We start from the raw sequence: 23,763 nt of genomic DNA on the forward strand, positions 1-23,763 counted from the left end.
AAAATGTAAAATAAATTAATTATAAAGCCATTGTGTATATTTTGTTCAATTTCCCACTCTATATGTATAGAACTTTGTGTCCTGGGTGCTTTTAGCTTGTAGATAATCACTTTTATCCGTACAAATTCAATAAAAAACACTTTGTGTAACATGTGTTACATATTTTGCGATAAATAAAATATTTGTAGGGTTAATTAGAAATGCTTCTTTTCATTTTATTATTGTTGTTATTGTTCCGAACAATGCCACACACAAAAAAACCCGGAAAATATTAGAATTGACGAAAATTCAATTTTTTGGTATTTTTTCCAAAAAATTCCCCAAACTATCGGAATGTTTAGATTTTCATAAAATCAACTCGACATAGTTGCATAACCATTATATGAAAGTTTCAACGAATTTTGCTGGTTAATTGCGAAAGTGTGGAGCCACCTTAAATGCCTTTGGAGTTTTGAATTTTTAAATTAACTGTTCATAACTAGAGTTAGATAAATATGAAAACCGATTATGACCGGTTAGGGAACATTTTCTCATCATATTCATGCAGAAAAGCCTTGTATTTTTAACCCCCATTTGGTGAGGGGGTATACACTGTTCCCTTTGTTAGGGTGTGTGTGCGTCTGTCTGTCCGTAGGAAAAGCTGGATCTATGAGAGACTCCACTCAATTTTTTTATTTGTTTTTGCACAATTTACACTGCAGCTTCCGCCCTAATAAACTTAACTGCAGAAAATAATAATGTCATTGGATAACTTATCATTTACAAGTAGCCATGATGTTTGTAAAACATTGGGATGTTGTAAAACATTGGGATGTTGTAAAACATTGGGATGTTTCATTTTGTTGTGCAGTCAAAGTTCCAATTAAAAGGCTTGACCTGCTTTAACTAACCAATGATTTAACACCTTATTATGCTATGTGTCATGTTTAGCCAAACAGATCGCCTGTTTATCCAGTGCCTAAGGAGTGAGGAAACAAGTAGTTATAGGAGAATTCAAACTAATGAGGTATAAGTGGTGTTTAACCAAAGTTTCTAACCAAACCTTTTCAGGTAACCTAGGGTTTTCAGACAGATTTCCTTTCTAATTTACAGACCAGCTGCGCCATTTCCAGCCCAATCACAAGCTGAAGCTAAATGTTCCAATTCACTTTGTTGATATTCCTGGGTTTATTCCCACGGAGAAGATCCCGGGGGATCTGTCATACGGCTGTTTGTTCCAGGGCTGGATCTACATAGCCCTACTGGCCCAGAAGCTCCAACTGCCCACTTACAAAAACCTGTTCCAAGGGGACCCGTCTGGTCTAAGCAGGGCAGAGGTCAGTCATAGGTCAAATCTCACACATCTAGACTGACTCTAATCAAAGAGGAATTTAGGCCTAGTATCACATGCCAAAGTGACAAACTATTATTTTGATTCTACCAAAAAATAGTCTTGTTATTTTTAATCACCTAAAAAGATTTTTGAATGTTAATGTACAAGGGGTGACAAAATTTGAAAAACCTGAGTAGTAATTCAGTGATAGAAATGTTTCAGCCAATCAGAAGACTTCTTTTTAAATGAAAGGATTAGAAATAAAGAAAATGGCACATTTTTGTGTATCATAGAGTGCATAAAAATTGTCATTATCTGGTGTCTTTTTGTAAATCAGAAAAAAACACTTTATATGAATATAATTGAATATTGAAATTTAAAAAAAAAGTTTTAACCAGATACTTAAATTATCCTTATTGCTTTTACTGGTAATAATTGATGGTGAAAAGAAATCGTATCTATATGTTGCCAAAATAAAATGTCCTTAGTGTGAAAGGATTATCATCACCCCTTTAGATTGATAGACTGTCACGTTTAGATTTGATAATTCAAACAAGATTTCTGGTTTAATGTTATTAGATAGAGAGTCTGCTGTATAGGCTACTCCAGCCGTACGCCTCCCTGTGTGGTATCTATGCCAGTCAGGTTGGAGGACTAACCAACCAGGAAAATCCTATCAACGGGACAGAGAAGGTTAATGCGCTCATCAAGGGGCAGGATACTCCATATATACAAAAGTTCAACAACGAACCCACATCGGATGCTGAGAAGCTTGTCAAAAATCAGAGGAACTATACCTGCAAGGCTCACAACCTGTCCATCAACGGCAGTGAATCAATGTTTCCCAAAGATATGCAGCTCAAGTATGAATATTTTGAGCCCTACAATGAATTGGTGAATGCGTTTGCCTGGGATCTGCCAGAACTTCCATCCCTTCCTAAGGACTTCTTTTCCAAGTTCTCAAACTTGGAGTGTTTGTTTTTGTCCTTGTGCAAGTTGTCTGAAAATCCAACCATCCCTTCAGGCATTGCCAAGTGTACCTCCCTAGAGAATGTGTCCCTACGGAGTCTTGGGGTGTCCAAGCTCCCAGCCGACCTTCTCCAAGGTCCTGCTCTCAAGTCCGTAACCTGTTCAAACATGGTAGTGAAAGAGATTAAGTTGGATTGGCCTGAAAATAGCTGCCTGACAAAATTGATCCTCTCTGGATTGGTCCTTTCAACCTTGCCTAGTGGCATTTCTAATCTCAAGTCGTTGAGGGAACTCATCCTGGACAACAATGTCCTCACAACCCTGCCAGACTCTCTCAAGGACATGCCCAAACTCAAGGTCCTGTCCCTCAAAGGTAGGTCATACGAATCAAACAATCAATTACAAAAATATAGGTCAGCTTCATACAGACTTCAAAGCAAATTGCCAACATACTGCAGTGAGATTATTACAATTACTTATATAAGAATAGACATTGCGACAGTATGTTTATTATTATAGTTCAGGTGTGATCTTTCATAGTAATAAAGTGTTAAAATTATCAATAAATCATTATACATTCTTAATCAATAGACACTTTTATTTGATATTGTAAGTTTATTTATTTAATATGCACATGTTTGGTATATAGAAATGTTTTGATATATTTTGGTTTGAATGTTTTTGGAAAGGATGTTACAATTTTGTTCAATGTTAGCCTGTTAATAAATGTTATATAATATTTTGTTATGTTGTACTTTACTGGAACCTTGATAAGCAGCCACTGTTATAATCTCCCGTGTGTGAACCACTTTACCCATTCACCCATAAAGTCACTCACATTTGAACCTTACCAAATCATAGACTGGGCAAGTTCAGTTTAAATATGTATAGGGGTGAATGAGTTAACACAGGTTTGACTGTTCTACTAAGGACCTGTTGTTCTACATAGAATTATTACAAATAAGTGTGAGCTTCACTGACTGTAATCTAGTAGAGCTTCAATGACTGTAATCTGCTAGAGCTTCACTGACTGTAATCAAGTAGAGCTTCACTGACTGTAATCTAGTAGAGTTTCACTGACTGTAATCTAGTAGAGCTTCAATGATTGTAATCTAGTAGAGCTTCACTGACTGTAATCTAATAGAGCTTCATTGACTGTAATCTAGTAGAGCTTCACTGACTGTACTCTAGTAGAGCTTCACTGACTGTAATCTAGTAGATCTTCACTGACTGTAATCTACTAGAGCTTCACTGACTGTAATCAAGTAGAGCTTTACTGACTGTAATCTAGTAGAGCTTCACTGACTGTAATCTAATAGAGCTTCATTGACTGTAATCTAGTAGAGCTTCACTGGCTGTAATCTAGTAGAGCTTCACTGACTGTAATCAAGTAGAGCTTCAATGACTGTAATCTAGTAGAGCTTCACTGTCTGTAATCTAGTAAAGCTTCAATGACTGTAATCTAGTAGAGCTTCACTGTCTGTAATCTAGTAAAGCTTCAATGACTGTAATCTAGTAGAGCTTCACTGTCTGTAATCTAGTAAAGCTTCAATGACTGTAATCTAGTAGAGCTTCACTGACTGTACTCTAGTAGAGCTTCACTGACTGTAATCTAGTAGATCTTCACTGACTGTAATCTACTAGAGCTTCACTGACTGTAATTAAGTAGAGCTTCACTGACTGTAATCTAGTAGAGTTTCACTGACTGTAATCTAGTAGAGCTTCACTGACTGTAATCTAATAGAGCTTCATTGACTGTAATCTAGTAGAGCTTCACTGGCTGTAATCTAGTAGAGCTTCACTGACTGTAATCTAATAGAGCTTCATTGACTGTAATCTAGTAGAGCTTCACTGACTGTACTCTAGTAGAGCTTCACTGACTGTAATCTAGTAGAGCTTCACTGCCTGTAATCTAGAAGAGCTTCACTGACTGTAATCTAGAAGAGCTTCACTGACTGTAATCTAGTAGAGCTTCACTGACTGTAATCTAGAAGAGTTTCACTGACTGTAATCTAGAAGAGCTTCACTGACTGTTAACAAGTAGAGCGAGCTTCAATGACTGTAATCTAGTAGAGCTTCAATGACTGTAATCTAGTAGAGCTTCAATGACTAATCTAGTAGAGCTTCACTGACTGTAATCTAGTAGATCTTCACTGACTGTAATCTACTAGAGCTTCACTAACTGTAATCAAGTAGAGCTTCACTGACTGTAATCAAGTAGAGCTTCAATGACTGTAATCTAGTAGAGTTTCACTGACTGTAATGTAGTAGAGCTTCACTGACTGTAATCTAGTGGAGAGTCACTGACTGTAATCTAGTAGAGCTTCACTGACTGTAATCAAGTAGAGCTTCACTGACTGTAATCAAGTAGAGCTTCACTGACTGTAATCTAGTAGAGTTTCACTGACTGTAATGTAGTAGAGCTTCACTGACTGTAATCTAGTGGAGCTTCACTGACTGTAATCTATTAGAGCTTCACTGACTGTAATCAAGTAGAGCTTCACTGACTGTAATCAAGTAGAGCTTCACTGACTGTAATCAAGTAGAGCTTCACTGACTGTAATCAAGTAGAGCTTCAATGACTGTAATCTAGTAGAGTTTCACTGACTGTAATGTAGTAGAGCTTCACTGTCTGTAATCTAGTGGAGCTTCACTGACTGTAATCTACTAGAGCTACACTGACTGTAATTAAGTAGAGCTTCACTGACTGTAATCTAGTAGAGCTTCACTGACCGTAATCAAGTAGAGCTTCAATGACTGTAATCTAGTAGAGATTCACTGACTGTATTCAAGTAGAGCTTCACTGACTGTAATCTAGTAGAGTTTCACTGACTGTAATCAAGTAGAGCTTCACTGACTGTAATCAAGTAGAGCTTCAATGACTGTAATCTAGTAGAGATTCACTGACTGTATTCAAGTAGAGCTTCACTGACTGTAATCTAGTAGAGCTTCACTGACTGTATTCAAGTAGAGCTTCACTGACTGTAATCTAGTAGAGCTTCAATGACTGTAATCTAGTATAGCTTCAATGACTGTAATCTACTAGAGCTTCACTGACTGTAATTAAGTAGAGCTTCACTGACTGTAATCTAGTAGAGTTTCAATGACTGTAATCTAGTAGAGCTTCACTGACTGTAATCAAGTAGAGCTTCACTGACTGTAATCAAGTAGAGCTTCAATGACTGTAATCTAGTAGAGATTCACTGACTGTATTCAAGTAGAGCTTCACTGACTGTAATCTAGTAGAGCTTCACTGACTGTAATCTACTAGAGCTTCACTGACTGTAATCTAGTAGAGCTTCACTGACTGTAATCTAGTGGAGCTTCACTGACTGTAATCTACTAGAGCTTCACTGACTGTAATTAAGTAGAGCTTCACTGACTGTAATCTAGTAGAGTTTCACTGACTGTAATCTAGTAGAGCTTCACTGACTGTAATCTAGTAGAGCTTCAATGACTGCAATCTAATAGAGCTTCAATGACTGTAATCTAGTAGAGCTTCACTGACTTTAATCTAGTAGAGTTTCACTGACTGTAATCTAGTAGAGCTTCACTGACTTTAATCTAGTAGAGCTTCGCTGACTGTAATCTAGTGGAGAGTCACTGACTGTAATCTAATAGAGCTTCATTGACTGTAATCTAGTAGAGCCTCACTGACTGTAATCTAATAGAGCTTCATTGACTGTAATCTAGTAGAGTTTCACTGACTGTAATCAAGTAGAGCTTCACTGACTGTAATCTAGTAGAGCTTCACTAACTGTAATCTAGTAGACCTTCACTGACACTAATCTAGAAGAACTTCACTGACTGTAATCTAGTAGAGCTTCAATGACTGTAATCTAGTAGAGCTTCACTGACTGTAATCTAGTAGAGCTTCACTGACTGTAATCTAGTAGAGCTTCACTGACTGTAATCTAATAGAGCTTCATTGACTGTAATCTAGTAGAGCTTCACTGGCTGTAATCTAGTAGAGCTTCACTGACTGTAATCTAGAAGAGTTTCACTGACTGTAATCTAGAAGAGCTTCAGTGACTGTTAACAAGTAGAGCGAGCTTCAATGACTGTAATCTAGTAGAGCTTCACTGACTGTAATCTAGTAGAGCTTCAATGACTGTAATCTAGAAGAGCTTCAATGACTGTTATCTACTAGAGCTTTACTGACTGTAATCTAGTAGAGCTTCAATGACTGTAATCTAGTAGAGCTTCACTGACTGTAATCTAGTACAGCTTCACTAACTGTAATCTAGTAGAGCTTCAATGACTGTAATCTAGTAGATCTTCACTGACTGTAATCTACTAGAGCTACACTGACTGTAATCAAGTAGAGCTTCACTAACTGTAATCTAGTACGGCGTCAATGACTGTAATCTAGTAAAGCTTCAATGACTGTAATTTAGGAGAGCTTCACTGACTGTAACCTAGTAGAGTTCACTGACTGTAATCTAGTAGAGCTTCAATGACTGTAATCTAGTAGAGCTTCAATGACTGTAATTTAGTAGAGCTTCACTGACTGTAATCTAGTAAAGCTTAAATGACTGTAATCTAGTAGAGCTTCACTGACTGTAATCTAGTAGAGCTTCAATGACTGTAATCTAGTAGAGCTTTACTGACTGTAATCTAGAAGAACTTCAATGACTGTAATCTAGTAGAGCTTCACTGACTGTAATCAAGTCGAGCTTCAATGACTGTAATCCAGTAGAGCTTCACTGACTGTAATCTAGAAGAGCTTCAATGACTGTAATCTAGTAGAGCTTCACTGACTGTAATCTAGTAGAGCTTCAATGACTGTAATCTAGTAGAGACTGTAATCTAGTAAAGCTTCACTGACTGTAATCTAGTAGAGCTTCACTGACTGTAATCTAGTAGAGCTTCAATGACTGTGATCTAGTGGAGCTTCACTGACTGTAATCTAGTAAAGCGTTACTAACTGTAATCAAGTAGAGCTTCACTGACTGTAATCTAGTAGAGCTTTGCTGACTGTAATCTAGAAGGACTTCATGACTGTAATCTAGTAGCGCTTCACTGACTGTAATTTCAATGACTGTAATCTAATAGAGATTCAATGACTGTAATCTGGTAGAGCTTTACTGACTGTGATCTAGTAGAGCTTCACTGACTGTAATCTAGTAGAGCTTTACTGACTGTAATCTAGTAGAGCTTCAATGATTGTAATCTAGTAGAGCTTTACTGACTGTGATCTAGTAGAGCTTCACTGACTGTAACCTAGTAGAGCTTCAAAACTTCATTAGCTAGACAATTACCATTTTTGGCAACTGATTTCGTGAAAAAGCTGCTGTATTTAGGAAATTCAAAAATATTATGGAGATAAGAATGTGTATGCTTAGAAAAATGCATTGATGTTCATGTAACTAATAATTTGTACAGGTATTCCATGGATCACATTTGATGGTGCCAGGTCCAAGATAACTCGACACCAATATGACAGTTGGATTAGAGAAAACAAAAGTGTCAGTCATGTTCTGGGAGAAAAGGTGAGCCTAACTCTATTTATTTTCAAAACTGTTAAATCCAATGGCTGATGATCTTTTGTAGCAAAAAAATAGTGAATTCAGCTAACAATTTATTAATCAGTGATATAGACACATGATCTACCACAGATGTTATGTGCCTAGAAAACAATCAGAAACATAACAAGGTTTTTCTTAGACTTATAGAATGGTGGTCATGTCCTTTGACCTATAGAATGGTGATCATGTCCTTTCACTTATAGAATGGTGGTCATGTCCTTTGACTTATAGAATGGTGACCATGTCCTTTGACTTTTAGAATGATGATCCTGTCCTTTGACTTATAGAATGGTGGTCATGTCCCTTGACTTATAGAATGGTGACCATGTCCTTTGACTTTTAGAATGGTGATCCTGTCCTTTGACTTATAGAATGGTGGTCATGTCACTTGACTTATAGAATGGTGACCATGTCCTTTGACTTATAGAATGGTGATCCTGTCCTTTGACTTATAGAATGGTGGTCATGTCCTTTGACTTATGGAATGGTGACCATAGCCTTTGACTTTTAGAATGGTGGTTATGTCCTTTCACTTATAGAATGGTGGTCATGTCCTTTGACTTATAGAATGGTGACCATGTCCTTTGACTTATAGAATGGTGATCCTGTCCTTTGACTTATAGAATGGTGGTCATGTCCTTTGACTTGTAGTTGGTAAAATCCCTGTTTGTCCAGTAAGAATGGTGATCATGTCCTTTCACTTATAGAATGGTGTCTGTGTCCTTTGACTTATGGAATGGTGGTCATTTCATTTGACTTGTAGAATGGTAAACATGTCCTTTGACTTATAGAATGGTGATCCTGTCCTTTGACTTATAGAATGATGATCCTGTCCTTTGACTTATAGAATGGTGACCATATCCTTTGACTTATAGAATGATGATCCTGTCCTTTTACTTAAAGAATGGTTACTATGTCCTTTTATTTATAGAATGGTGGTCATGTCCTTTGACTTGTAGAATGGTAAACATGTCCTTTTATTTATAGAATGGTAACCATATCCTTTGACTCATAGAATGGTGGTCATGTCCCTTGACTTATAGAATGGTGACCATGTCCTTTGACTTATAGAATGGTTACTGTGTCCTTTGACTTAAAGAATGGTGACCATGACCTTTGACTTATAGAATGGTGATCCTGTCCTTTGACTTATAGAATGGTGGTCATGTCCTTCGACTTATAGAATGGTGACCATATCCTTTGACTTTTAGAATGATGATCCTGTCCTTTGACTTATAGAATGGTGATCCTGTCCTTTGACTTATAGAATGGTGACCATGTCCTTTGACTTATAGAATGGTGGTCATGTCCTTTGACTTATAGAATGGTGACCATATCCTTTGACTTTTAGAATGATGATCCTGTCCTTTGACTTATAGAATGGTGATCCTGTCCTTTGACTTATAGAATGGTGACCATATCCTTTGACTTATAGAATGGTGGTCATGTCCCTTGACTTATAGAATGGTGACCATGTCCTTTGACTTATAGAATGGTTACTATGTCCTTTGACTTATAGAAAGGTTACTATGTCCTTTTATTTATAGAATGGTAACCATATCCTTTGACTCATAGAATGGTGGTCATGTCCCTTGACTTATAGAATGGTGACCATGTCCTTTGACTTATAGAATGGTTACTATGTCCTTTGACTTATAGAAAGGTTACTATGTCCTTTTATTTATAGAATGGTAACCATATCCTTTGACTCATAGAATGGTGGTCATGTCCCTTGACTTATAGAATGGTGACCATGTCCTTTGACTTATAGAATGGTTACTATGTCCTTTGACTTATAGAAAGGTTACTATGTCCTTTTATTTATAGAATGGTAACCATATCCTTTGACTCATAGAATGGTGGTCATGTCCCTTGACTTATAGAATGGTGACCATGTCCTTTGACTTATAGAATGGTTACTATGTCCTTTGACTTATAGAAAGGTTACTATGTCCTTTTATTTATAGAATGGTAACCATATCCTTTGACTCATAGAATGGTGGTCATGTCCCTTGACTTATAGAATGGTGACCATGTCCTTTGACTTATAGAATGGTTACTATGTCCTTTGACTTATAGAATGGTGGTCATGTCCTTTGACTTATAGCATGATGACCGTATCCTTTGACTTATAGAATGGTGGTCATGTCCTTCGACTTACAGAATGGTGATCCTGTCCTTTGACCTATAGAATAGTAACCCGGTTGATAGCGCTAGTTCCTTTGCATGACCGCACATTGACTTGCCTGTTGAACATCACACATTGATACCTCTGGACAAAATTCATCAAAATTGTTAAATTGAATTATTTCTCTGCAGAATGTTGAAGATTTCTTCAACAAATATGACACCAACAAGAACAGTGAACTTGATGAACAAGAAATTGCTCACCTCAATCTCCACCTGTTTTTCAAAATCCCGCGCTTAAAAAACACAAGTAAGTAATATTTTCAAGATTTCTCAAGAAAATCACAACGGCTGAAGGTTGGCCTTCTTGTTTTTTTGAGTTAAAAAGTTAAATTTGCTATCACTATTTCTCTGAAGGGGATTTCTCCACTTTTACAGATGTATTTGTTTGTTCCCTTGATCCTTAGTTTTACATATTATACTTTAATTGGGACTGATGAAAAAACAAGGTGAATGCAGTTAAGGTTTGTTGTCCCCGTTTCTTAGAAAATACTGTTAAGGTTGTAATCAAATTTCACATGTAGATTCCCCATGGTCCTTACTTCCTTCAACAAGTCAAAGAAGGATTGCGTGAAAGTGAGATCTGCAGTCAAAGTTCATTGTTTATAAACCCAGTGTATAAGGGACATCAAAATATCTCTTAGATCTCATGATTTTCTTATACTAAGAATGAGAAAGTTGGATTTCCTGTTTGTCCAGTACCACTTTCGCCCTACGTTGGTAAAATCTTTTTGTCCCGTATGACTTTCGCCCTAGTTGGTAAAATCCCTGTTTGCCCAGTACAACTTTCGCCCTAGTTGGTAAAATCCCTGTTTGTCCAGTACAACTTTCACCCTACGCTGGTAAAATCCCTGTTCCTCGAGTACCACTTTCGCCCTAGTTGGTAAAATCCCTGTTTCTCCAGTACAGCTTTCGCCCTACACTGGTAAAATCCCTATTTGTCCAGTACCACTTTCACCCTACGCTGGTAAAATCCCTATTTGTCCAGTATGACTTCTACCCTACACTGGTAAAATCCCTATTTGTTCAGTACGAATTTCACCCTATGCTGGTAAAATCCCTGTTTGTCCAGTACCACTTTCACTCTACGCTGGTAAAATCCCTGTTTGTCCAGTACCACTTTCGCCCTAGTTGGTAAAATCCCTGTTTGTCCAGTACCACTTTCGCCCTAGTTGGTAAAATCCCTGTTTGCCCAGTACAACTTTCGCCCTAGTTGGTAAAATCCCTGTTTGTCCAGTACCACTTTCGCCCTAGTTGGTAAAATCCCGGTTTGTCCAGTACCACTTTCGCCCTACACTGGTAATATCCCTGTTTGTCCAGTACCACTTTCACTCTACGCTGGTAAAATCCCGGTTTGTCCAGTACGACTTTCGCCCTACGCTGGTAAAATCCCTGTTTGTCCAGTACCACTTTCGCCCTACGTTGGTAAAATCCCTGTTTGTCCAGTACCACTTTCGCCCTACGCTGGTAAAATCCCTATTTGTCCAGTACCACTTTCGCCCTACGCTGGTAAAATCCCTATTTGTCCAGTACCACTTTCGCCCTACGCTGGTAAAATCCCTATTTGTCCAGTACCACTTTCGCCCTACGCTGGTAAAATCCCTATTTGTCCAGTACCACTTTCGCCCTACGCTGGTAAAATCCCTATTTGTCCAGTACCACTTTCGCCCTACGCTGGTAAAATCCCTATTTGTCCAGTACCACTTTCGCCCTACGCTGGTAAAATCCCTATTTGTCCAGTACCACTTTCGCCCTACGCTGGTAAAATCCCTATTTGTCCAGTACCACTTTCGCCCTACGCTGGTAAAATCCCTATTTGTCCAGTACCACTTTCGCCCTACACTGGTAAAATCCCTATTTGTCCAGTACCACTTTCGCGCTACGCTGGTAAAATCCCTGTTTGTCCAGTACCACTTTCGCCCTACACTGGTAAAATCCCTGTTTGTCCAGTACCACTTACGCCCTACGCTGGTAAAATCCCTGTTTGTCCAGGTTCATTTCAGCCTTCACATTTGATTGCTATGTTTATTGTATGGTTTGTTAATGTTGGCTCCTATGATGAATTTGCCCTCATTGCCTAGGGTAAAAAGGCTTCAGAGAACATTTCTCTGTATACAGTATGATTGATTGTGTTGTAGCTGGGACAGAAGAGTTTGGAGGAATACCTGCAGTAGTGTTTCAACTGGTGAACCTCCAGGAGCTGTACCTCAACTATCAGGCAATTACTCTTGTCCCCAAACAGCTGAGTCAGCTACAGAACCTACAGATCCTCGACCTGAGTCACTGCCCTCTGTTGGAGAGTATTGAAGGGTCTGTCGGCCTCATCCCAAACATTAAATGTATGTTTCATGCAATTTTATTTGTAGTTTCAATGTCAAAAATGTATTTATGTGCATAACAACCAAAGCAAACTTATCTAAATATGAAATGATAATTAATTAACAGATGTATATTATTGTCAATTTAGACCTCATATTTGAGCAAGTACAAATAACGTGATCATCTATAAGACAAACTTTTTGTGTGTAACTATTTTTACAAGTTGAGAGTTGATAACAAACACAACATTATTTCTGTGACATTGATTTGTCTGACATTTAACTTCACCTCATGCAGTTTATCGGATATTTAATGTTTTATGACAGCCATTCGTCTGATTTTTAATATTTTATGAAAGCCATTTGTCTGATATTTAATGTTTTATGACAGCCATTCATCTGATATTTAATGTTTTATGACAGCCATTCATCTGATATTTAATGTTTTATGAAAGCCATTCATCTGACATTCAATGTTTCTATGACAGCCATTCATCTGATATTTAATGTTTTATGACAGCCATTCATCTGATATTTAATGTTTTATGACAGCCATTCATCTGATATTTAATGTTTCATGACAGCCATTCATCTGATATTCAATGTTTCTATGACAGCCATTCGTCTGATATTTAAAGTTTTATGACAGCCATTCATCTGATATTCAATGTTTTATGACAGCCATTCATCTAATATTTAATGTTTCTATGACAGCCATTCGTCTGACCAGTTGTCCCTCACTTCGAACCCCTCCCAATGAGGTGGTTAGTCGTGGCTTTGAGTCGGTGAGGGCCTATCTCAAACGACTTGCAGGAGGCTTCACAGAATGTCGCAGGACCAAACTTATGTTTGTGGGTTTAGGAGGAGCAGGAAAAACCAGGTAATGACCTTAGTCATGTCTATAATACCTATAACGAGGTATCCCAATCTGAACAGAAAAAAAGAGGGAAAATTATTGAAGTCAGAAGTATAGTTGTAACATTTGTTACATTTCAGATTGACCATTAAGTGAATTAAAACAATAAAAAACAATCCAATATTATATTTTGTATACATGTTAATGATAAAGTTAATTTACTGTTGTTCTGTTGGCAGCCTGCTACAAGCTCTGACAAGTGTAAACAAGAAAACAACAGGTACTCAGAATGCTCAGCTGACAGACGGCATTGAGATCAAACCGTGGACAGTGAAGGCTGATGGCGGCTTAGACATCACCTACAGTACTTGGGACTTCGCTGGCCAGACTGTCTACTACAATACCCATCAGGTAATTCAATTATATCCCCTGTACTTCACTAAAGGTAGATAACCCTGTCAGGTAATGCCCTTTGTACTTCACTAAGGGTAGTAACCCTGTCAGGTAATGCCATTTGTACTTCACTAAGGGTAGTAACCCTGTCAGGTAATGCCATCTGTACTTTTACTAAGGGAAGATATCCATGTCAAGTAGTGCCATCTGTACTTCAATAAGGGTAGATAACCCTGTCAGGTAATGCCATCTGTACTTCACTAAGGGAAGATATCCCTGTCAGGTAATGCCATCTGTACTTCACTAAGGATAGATAACCCTGTCAGGTAATGCCCTCTGTACTTCACAAAGGGTAGATATCCCTGTCAGGTAATGCCATCTGTACTTCACTAAGGGTAGATAACCCTGTCAGGTAATGTCCTCTGTACTTCACTAAGGGTAAATAACCGTGTCAGGTAATGCCCTCTGTACTTCACTAAGGGTAGATATTCCTGTCAGGTAATGCCCTCTGTACTTTACGAAGGGTAAATATCCCTGTCAGGTAATGCCCTCTGTACTTCACTAAGGATAGATAACCCTGTCAGGTAATGCCCTCTGTACTTCACAAAGGGTAGATATCCCTGTCAGGTAATGCCATCTGTACTTCACTAAGGGTAGATAACCCTGTCAGGTAATGCCCTCTGTACTTCACTAAGGGTAAATAACCGTGTCAGGTAATGCCCTCTGTACTTCACTAAGGGTAGATATCCATGTCAAGTAATGCCCTCTGTACTTCACTAAGGGTAGATATCAATGTCAGATCATACCATCTGTACTTTACTAAGGGTAGATATCAGATATCCCTGTCAGGTAATGCCCTCTGTACTTCACTAAGGGTAGATATCCATGTCAAGTAATGCCATCTGTACTTCACTAAGGGTAGATATCCATGTCAGGTAATACCATCTGTACTTCACTGAGGGTAGATAACCACTTTAGTTAATGCCCTTTGTACTTCACTAAGGGTAAACAACCGTGTCAGGTAATGCCCTCTGTACTTCACGAAGGGTAAATATCCCTGTCAGGTAATGCCTTCTGTACTTCACGAAGGGTAAATATCCCTGTCAGGTAATGCCATCTGTACTTCACAAAGGGTAAATATCCCTGTCAGGTAATGCCCTCTGTACTTCACGAAGGGTAAATATCCCTGTCAGGTAATGCCATCTGTACTTCACTAAGGGTAGATATCAATGTCAGATCATACCATCTGAACTTCACTAAGGGTAAATATCCCTGTCAGGTAATGCCCTCTGTACTTCACTAAGGGTAGATATCCCTGTCAGGTAATGCCCTCTGTACTTCAATAAGGATAGATATCCATGTCAGGTAATGCCCTATATACTAAAGGTAGATATCCATGTCAGGGAATGCCCTCTATACTAAAGGTAGATATTCTGTACTTCACTAAGGGTAGATACCCCTGTCAGGTAATGCCCTCTGTTCTTCAATAAGGATAGATATCCATGACAGGTAATGCCCTATATACTAAAGGTAGATATCCATGTCCGGTAATGCCCTCTATACTAAGGGTATATATCCATGTCAGGTAATACCCTTTATACTAAGGGTAGATATAGATATCCCTGTCAGGTAATGCCATCTGTACTTCACGAAGGGTAAATATCCCTGTCAGGTAATGCCCTTTGTACTTCACTAAGGGTAGTAACCCTGTCAGGTAATGCCCTTTTTACTTCACTAAGGGTAGTAACCCTGTCAGGTAATGCCATCTGTACTTCACAAAGGGTAAATATCCCTGTCAGGTAATGCCATCTGTACTTCACTAAGGGGAGATATCCCTGTCAGGTAATGCCATCTGTACTTCACTAAGGGGAGATATCAATGTCAGATCATACCATCTGAACTTCACTAAGGGAAAATATCCCTGTCAGGTAATGCCCTTTGTACTTCACTAAGGGTAGTAACCCTGTCAGGTAATGCCATCTGTACTTCACAAAGGGTAAATATCCCTGTCAGGTAATGCCATCTGTACTTCACTAAGGGTAAATATCCCTGTCAGGAAATGCCCTCTGTACTTCACTAAGGGCAGATATCCATGTCAGGTAATGCCTTCTATACGAAGGGTAGATATCCATGTCAGGTTATGCCTTCTATCCTGTCAGGTAATGCCATCTGTACTTCACAAAGGGTAAATATCCCTGTCAGGTAATGCCCTTTGTACTTCAATAAGGATAGATATACATGTCAGGTAATGCCCTCTATACTTAGGGTAGATATCCACGTCAGGTAATGCCCTCTATACTAAGCGTAGACATCCATGTCAGGTTATATCCTCTATACCAAGGGTAGATATCCATGTCAGGTGATGCCTTCTATACTAAAGTTAGATATCCATGTCCGGTAATGCCCTCTATACTAAAGGCAGATATCCATGTCAGGTAATGCCTTCTATACGAAGGGTAGATATCCATGTCAGGTAATATCCATGTCAGGTAATACCCTCTATACTACCCTGTCAGGTAATGCCCTCTGTTCTTCAATAAGGATAGATATCCATGGCAGGTAATGCCCTATATACTAAAGGTAGATATCCATGTCAGGTAACGCCCTCTATACTAAGGGTAGATATTCATGTCAGGTAATGCCCTCTGATATCAATGTCAGATCATACCATCTGTACTTTACTAAGGGTAGATATCAGATATCCCTGTCAGGTAATGCCCTCTATACTATAGGTAGATATCCATGTTCAGGTAATACCATCTGTACTTCACTAAGGGTAGATAACCCTGTCAGGTAATACCATCTGTACTTCACTAAGGGTAAATATCCCTGTCAGGAAATGCCCTCTGTACTTCACTAAGGGGAGATATCCCTGTCAGGTAATGCCCTTTGTACTTCAATAAGGATAGATATACATGTCAGGTAATGCCCTCTATATCTGTACTTCACAAAGGGTAAATATCCCTGTCAGGTAATGCCCTCTGTTCTTCAATAAGGATAGATATCCATGACAGGTAATGCCCTATATACTAAAGGTAGATATCCATGTCCGGTAATGCCCTCTATACTAAAGGAAGATATCCATGTCAGGTAATGCCTTCTATACGAAGGGTAGATATCCATGTCAGGTTATGCCTTCTATACCAAAGTTAGATATCCATGTCAGGTAATGCCTTCTATACTAAGGGAAGATATCCATGTCAGATAATACTCTCTATACTAAGGGTAGATATCCTGTCAGGTAATGCCCTCTGTAATTCAATAAGGATAGATATCCATGTAAGGTAATGCCCTATATACTAAAGGTAGATATCCATGTCAGGTACCATCTGTACTTTACTAAGGGTAGATATCAGATATCCCTGTCAGGCAATGCCCTCTGTACTTCACTAAGGGCAGATATCCCTGTCAGGTAATGCCATCTGTACTTCACGAAGGGTAAATATCCCTGTCAGGTAATGCCCTCTATACTAAGGATAGATATCCATGTCAGGGAATGCCCTCTATACTAAAGGTAGAGATCCATGTCAGGTAATGCCTTCTATACTAAGGGTAGATATCCATGTCAGGTAATGCCCTCTATACTAAGCGTAGATATCCATGTCAGGTTATATCCTCTATACTAAGGGTAGATATCCATGTCAGGTAATGCCCTCTATACTAAGGGTAGATATCCATGTCAGGTTATGCCTTCTATACTAAAGTTAGATATCCATGTCAGGTAATGCCCTCTATACTATAGGTAGATATCCATGTCAGGTAATGCCCTCTATACCAAGGGTAGATATCCATGTCAGGTTATGCCTTCTATGCTAAAGTTAGATATCCATGTCAGGTAATGCCCTCTATACTTAGGGTAGATATCCATGTCAGGTAATACCCTCTATACTAAGGATAGATATCCATGTCAGGTTATGCCTTCTATACTAAAGGGAGATATCCATGTCAGGTAATGCCCTCTATACTAAAGGGAGATATCCATGTCAGGTAATGCCCTCTATACTTAGGGTAGATATCCATGTCAGGTAATACCCTCTATACTAAGGGTAGATATCCATGTCAGGCAATGCCCTCTATACTAAGGGTAGATATCCATGTCAGATAATACCCTCTATACTAAGGGTAGATATCCATGTCAGGTTATCCCTTCTATACTAAAGTTAGATATCCATGTCAGGTAATGTCCTCTATACTATAGGTAGATATCCATGTCAGGTAATGCCCTCTATACCAAGGGTAGATATCCATGTCAGGTTATGCCTTCTATGCTAAAGTTAGATATCCATGTCAGGTAATGCCCTCTATACTTAGGGTAGATATCCATGTCAGGTAATGCCCTCTATTCTAAGGGTAGATATCCATGTCAGGTTATGCCTTCTATGCTAAAGTTAGATATCCATGTCAGGTAATGCCCTCTATACTTAGGGTAGATATCCATGTCAGGGAATGCCCTCTATACTAAAGGTAGATATCCATGTCAGGTAATGTCTTCTATACGAAGGGTAGATATCCATGTCAGGTAATACCCTCTATACTAAGGATAGATATCCATGTCAGGTAATACCCTTTATACTAAGGGTAGATATCCATGTCAGGTAATGCCCTCTATTCTAAGGGTAGATATCCATGTCAGGTTATGCCTTCTATGCTAAAGTTAGATATCCATGTCAGGTAATGCCCTCTATACTTAGGGTAGATATCCATGTCAGGGAATGCCCTCTATACTAAAGGTAGATATCCATGTCAGGTAATTCCCTCTATACTAAGGATAGATATCCATGTCAGGTTATGCCTTCTATACTAAAGGTAGATATCCATGTCAGGTAATGCCTTCTATACGAAGGGTAGATATCCATGTCAGGTAATGCCCTATATACTAAGGGTAGATATCCATGTCAGGTTATGCCCTCTATACTAAAGATAGATATCCATGTCAGGTTATGCCCTTTATACTAAAGGTAGATATCTATGTCAGGTTATGCCCTCTATAATAAGGGTAGATATCCATGTCAGGTAATGCCCTCTATACTAAGGGTAGATATCCATGACAGGTAATACCCTCTATACTAAGGGTAGATATCCATATCAGGTAATGCCCTCTATACTAAGGGAAGATATCCATGTCAAGTAATGCCCTCTATACTAAGGGTTGATATCCATGTCAGGTAATGCCTTCTATACTAAGGGTAGATATCCATGTCAGGTAATGCCCACTATACTAAGGGTAGATATCCATGTTAGGTTATGCCCTCTATACTAAGGGTAGATATCCATGTCAGGTAATGCCCTCTATACTAAGGGTAGATATCCATGTCAGGTAATGCCCTTCTATACTGAGCGTACATAACCAGATCATTTTCCAGATGTTTAAACATGCTACACAGATATCAGTCATAGCTGATTTGATTGATTATACATCTGTTTTTTATATCACTGCTACCAACAACAGAATTTACTGTGCCATCCTGTGTGCTGATCGAACAATTATGTTGATTTGAAATCACAATGTTATTGATGTTTCAGTTCTTCCTTTCAAACCGTGCAGTGTACATGTTGCTGTGGAACATGCGTATGGGGTTTGAACATGCTGGCCTGGATTTCTGGCTCAGCTCCATTGCCTGCCATGCTCCCAAGACTCCAATCATTGTCGTAGGGACACAGTGTGACCAGGTAAATATACACCACCCAGGACACCAATCATTGTGGTAGGGACACAGTGTGACCAGGTAAATATACACCACCCAGGATACCAATCATTGTCGTAGGGACACAGTGTGACCAGGTAAATATACACCTCCCAGGACACCAATCATTGTCGTAGGGACACAGTGTGACCAGGTAAATATACACCTCCCAGGACACCAATCATTGTCGTAGGGACACAGTGTGACCAGGTAAATATACACCTCCCAGGACACCAATCATTGTCGTAGGGACACAGTGTGACCAGGTAAATATACACCTCCCAGGACACCAATCATTGTCGTAGGGACACAGTGTGACCAGGTAAATATACACCTCCCAGGACACCAATCATTGTCGTAGGGACACAGTGTGACCAGGTAAATATACACCTCCCAGGACACCAATCATTGTCGTAGGGACACAGTGTGACCAGGTAAATATACACCTCCCAGGACACCAATCATTGTCGTAGGGACACAGTGTGACCAGGTAAATATACACCTCCCAGGACACCAATCATTGTCGTAGGGACACAGTGTGACCAGGTAAATATACACCTCCCAGGACACCAATCATTGTCGTAGGGACACAGTGTGACCAGGTAAATATACACCTCCCAGGACACCAATCATTGTCGTAGGGACACAGTGTGACCAGGTAAATATACACCTCCCAGGACACCAATCATTGTCGTAGGGACACAGTGTGACCAGGTAAATATACACCTCCCAGGACACCAATCATTGTCGTAGGGACACAGTGTGACCAGGTAAATATACACCTCCCAGGACACCAATCATTGTCGTAGGGACACAGTGTGACCAGGTAAATATACACCTCCCAGGACACCAATCATTGTCGTAGGGACACAGTGTGACCAGGTAAATATACACCTCCCAGGACACCAATCATTGTCGTAGGGACACAGTGTGACCAGGTAAATATACACCTCCCAGGACACCAATCATTGTCGTAGGGACACAGTGTGACCAGGTAAATATACACCTCCCAGGACACCAATCATTGTCGTAGGGACACAGTGTGACCAGGTAAATATACACCTCCCAGGACACCAATCATTGTCGTAGGGACACAGTGTGACCAGGTAAATATACACCTCCCAGGACACCAATCATTGTCGTAGGGACACAGTGTGACCAGGTAAATATACACCTCCCAGGACACCAATCATTGTCGTAGGGACACAGTGTGACCAGGTAAATATACACCTCCCAGGACACCAATCATTGTCGTAGGGACACAGTGTGACCAGGTAAATATACACCTCCCAGGACACCAATCATTGTCGTAGGGACACAGTGTGACCAGGTAAATATACACCTCCCAGGACACCAATCATTGTCGTAGGGACACAGTGTGACCAGGTAAATATACACCTCCCAGGACACCAATCATTGTCGTAGGGACACAGTGTGACCAGGTAAATATACACCTCCCAGGACACCAATCATTGTCGTAGGGACACAGTGTGACCAGGTAAATATACACCTCCCAGGACACCAATCATTGTCGTAGGGACACAGTGTGACCAGGTAAATATACACCTCCCAGGACACCAATCATTGTCGTAGGGACACAGTGTGACCAGGTAAATATACACCTCCCAGGACACCAATCATTGTCGTAGGGACACAGTGTGACCAGGTAAATATACACCTCCCAGGACACCAATCATTGTCGTAGGGACACAGTGTGACCAGGTAAATATACACCTCCCAGGACACCAATCATTGTCGTAGGGACACAGTGTGACCAGGTAAATATACACCTCCCAGGACACCAATCATTGTCGTAGGGACACAGTGTGACCAGGTAAATATACACCTCCCAGGACACCAATCATTGTCGTAGGGACACAGTGTGACCAGGTAAATATACACCTCCCAGGACACCAATCATTGTCGTAGGGACACAGTGTGACCAGGTAAATATACACCTCCCAGGACACCAATCATTGTCGTAGGGACACAGTGTGACCAGGTAAATATACACCTCCCAGGACACCAATCATTGTCGTAGGGACACAGTGTGACCAGGTAAATATACACCTCCCAGGACACCAATCATTGTCGTAGGGACACAGTGTGACCAGGTAAATATACACCTCCCAGGACACCAATCATTGTCGTAGGGACACAGTGTGACCAGGTAAATATACATCACCCAGGACACCAATCAAAAGTGGTGGAGACAAAGACTGAATACTTAGTTACAGCCAATTTCACCTGCTGAATTGCTTACCTTCCCATCTTCCCACCAAAAATAGAGTTTGAAAGTGAAATCTTTTATCGTTTGGTGAAATCTTTTATTTTCGTTTTTCCAGGTTCCAAAGGTAGACATACCAGAGAATGACCTAAGGAAGCGCTATCCTCAGATCACTACTTTCCACTATGTCAGTTCCATCAAAGGCACAGTAAGTATATATATCGCATGGTGTTTTAATATATGTTAGCTTGTAGTACTGTCCAAACTCAAGGTTGTTTAAATGATGGTAAAATATAAAATGACCATCCCGCTCAAATGAGATTAACATTTCCTTCAAAAGCAATTTTCCATCAGATAAAACAGTAGATCAATCCACAATGCCTAGATCATATGTTTTCATTAACAAAATGAAAAATTTGTTTTTTGAAAGAAAGAAAAAAAGAACATCATGCATTATTACCAGACAAGTTTCATATTGAATTGCTGATGGTGTTTTAATGAATGATTTAACTGTTTCCTCCAATCTGAAGCTCTTTGTTGCTTGTAATTGAATCTATTATGGTCATTCCTTTTCCTCCAATATCTAGCTCTTTGTTCCCTATGTATGAGTCTCCTATGGTCATTCCTTTTCCTCCAATATCTAGCTCTTTGTTCCCTATGTATGAGTCTCCTATGGTCATTCCTTTTCCTCCAATATCTAGCTCTTTGTTCCCTATGTATGAGTCTCCTTTGGTCATTCCTTTTCCTCCAATATCTAGCTCTTTGTTCCCTATGTATGAGTCTCCTTTGGTCATTCCTTTTCCTCCAATATCTAGCTCTTTGTTCCCTATGTATGAGTCTCCTATGGTCATTCCTTTTCCTCCAATATCTAGCTCTTTGTTCCCTATGTATGAGTCTCCTTTGGTCATTCCTTTTCCTCCAATATCTAGCTCTTTGTTCCCTATGTATGAGTCTCCTATGGTCATTCCTTTTCCTCCAATATCTAGCTCTTTGTTCCCTATGTATGAGTCTCCTTTGGTCATTCCTTTTCCTCCAATATCTAGCTCTTTGTTCCCTATGTATGAGTCTCCTATGGTCATTCCTTTTCCTCCAATATCTAGCTCTTTGTTCCCTATGTATGAGTCTCCTTTGGTCATTCCTTTTCCTCCAATATCTAGCTCTTTGTTCCCTATGTATGAGTCTCCTATGGTCATTCCTTTTCCTCCAATATCTAGCTCTTTGTTCCCTATGTATGAGTCTCCTTTGGTCATTCCTTTTCCTCCAATATCTAGCTCTTTGTTCCCTATGTATGAGTCTCCTATGGTCATTCCTTTTCCTCCAATATCTAGCTCTTTGTTCCCTATGTATGAGTCTCCTTTGGTCATTCCTTTTCCTCCAATATCTAGCTCTTTGTTCCCTATGTATGAGTCTCCTATGGTCATTCCTTTTCCTCCAATATCTAGCTCTTTGTTCCCTATGTATGAGTCTCCTTTGGTCATTCCTTTTCCTCCAATATCTAGCTCTTTGTTCCCTATGTATGAGTCTCCTATGGTCATTCCTTTTCCTCCAATATCTAGCTCTTTGTTCCCTATGTATGAGTCTCCTTTGGTCATTCCTTTTCCTCCAATATCTAGCTCTTTGTTCCCTATGTATGAGTCTCCTATGGTCATTCCTTTTCCTCCAATATCTAGCTCTTTGTTCCCTATGTATGAGTCTCCTTTGGTCATTCCTTTTCCTCCAATATCTAGCTCTTTGTTCCCTATGTATGAGTCTCCTATGGTCATTCCTTTTCCTCCAATATCTAGCTCTTTGTTCCCTATGTATGAGTCTCCTTTGGTCATTCCTTTTCCTCCAATATCTAGCTCTTTGTTCCCTATGTATGAGTCTCNTGTATACACCTCCCAGGACACCAATCATTCTTGTAGGGACACAGTGTGACCAGGTAAATATACACCTCCCAGGACACCAGTCATTGTCGTAGGGACACAGTGTGACCAGGAAAATATACACCTCCCAGGACACCAATCATTCTCGTAGGGAAACAGTGTGACCAGGTATGTATACACCTCCCAGGACACCAATCATTCTCGTAGGGAAACAGTGTGACCAGGTATGTATACACCTCCCAGGACACCAATCATTCTTGTAGGGACACAGTGTAACCAGGTAAATATACACCTCCCAGGACACCAATCATTGTCGTAGGGACACAGTGTGACAAGGTAAATATACACCTCCCAGGACACCAGTCATTGTCGTAGGGACACAGTGTGACCAGGTAAATATACACCTCCCAGGACACCAATCATT

The 23,763-nt window shown here is 39.7% G+C and overlaps 1 protein-coding gene across 1 annotated transcript in view; it reads left to right on the forward strand.

Moving 5' to 3' along the window:
- The window catches only part of LOC110458668, a 168,477-nt gene that overhangs the window by 94,417 nt on the left and 50,297 nt on the right, over positions 1–23,763 (forward strand). Inside the window, exons 44-52 of the mRNA XM_021510496.1 lie at positions 1,093–1,316; positions 1,892–2,654; positions 7,667–7,773; positions 10,129–10,246; positions 12,135–12,335; positions 13,029–13,194; positions 13,410–13,581; positions 19,087–19,233; positions 21,593–21,682. Of these exons, the coding sequence (XP_021366171.1) occupies positions 1,093–1,316; positions 1,892–2,654; positions 7,667–7,773; positions 10,129–10,246; positions 12,135–12,335; positions 13,029–13,194; positions 13,410–13,581; positions 19,087–19,233; positions 21,593–21,682 (1,988 nt within the window). The remainder of the gene's footprint in view (positions 1–1,092; positions 1,317–1,891; positions 2,655–7,666; positions 7,774–10,128; positions 10,247–12,134; positions 12,336–13,028; positions 13,195–13,409; positions 13,582–19,086; positions 19,234–21,592; positions 21,683–23,763) is intronic.

This window comes from Mizuhopecten yessoensis, unplaced genomic scaffold (genome assembly GCF_002113885.1).
Source record: "Mizuhopecten yessoensis strain PY_sf001 unplaced genomic scaffold, ASM211388v2 scaffold9685, whole genome shotgun sequence".
In the NCBI taxonomy this organism is placed as follows: Eukaryota; Metazoa; Mollusca; class Bivalvia; order Pectinida; family Pectinidae; genus Mizuhopecten; species Mizuhopecten yessoensis.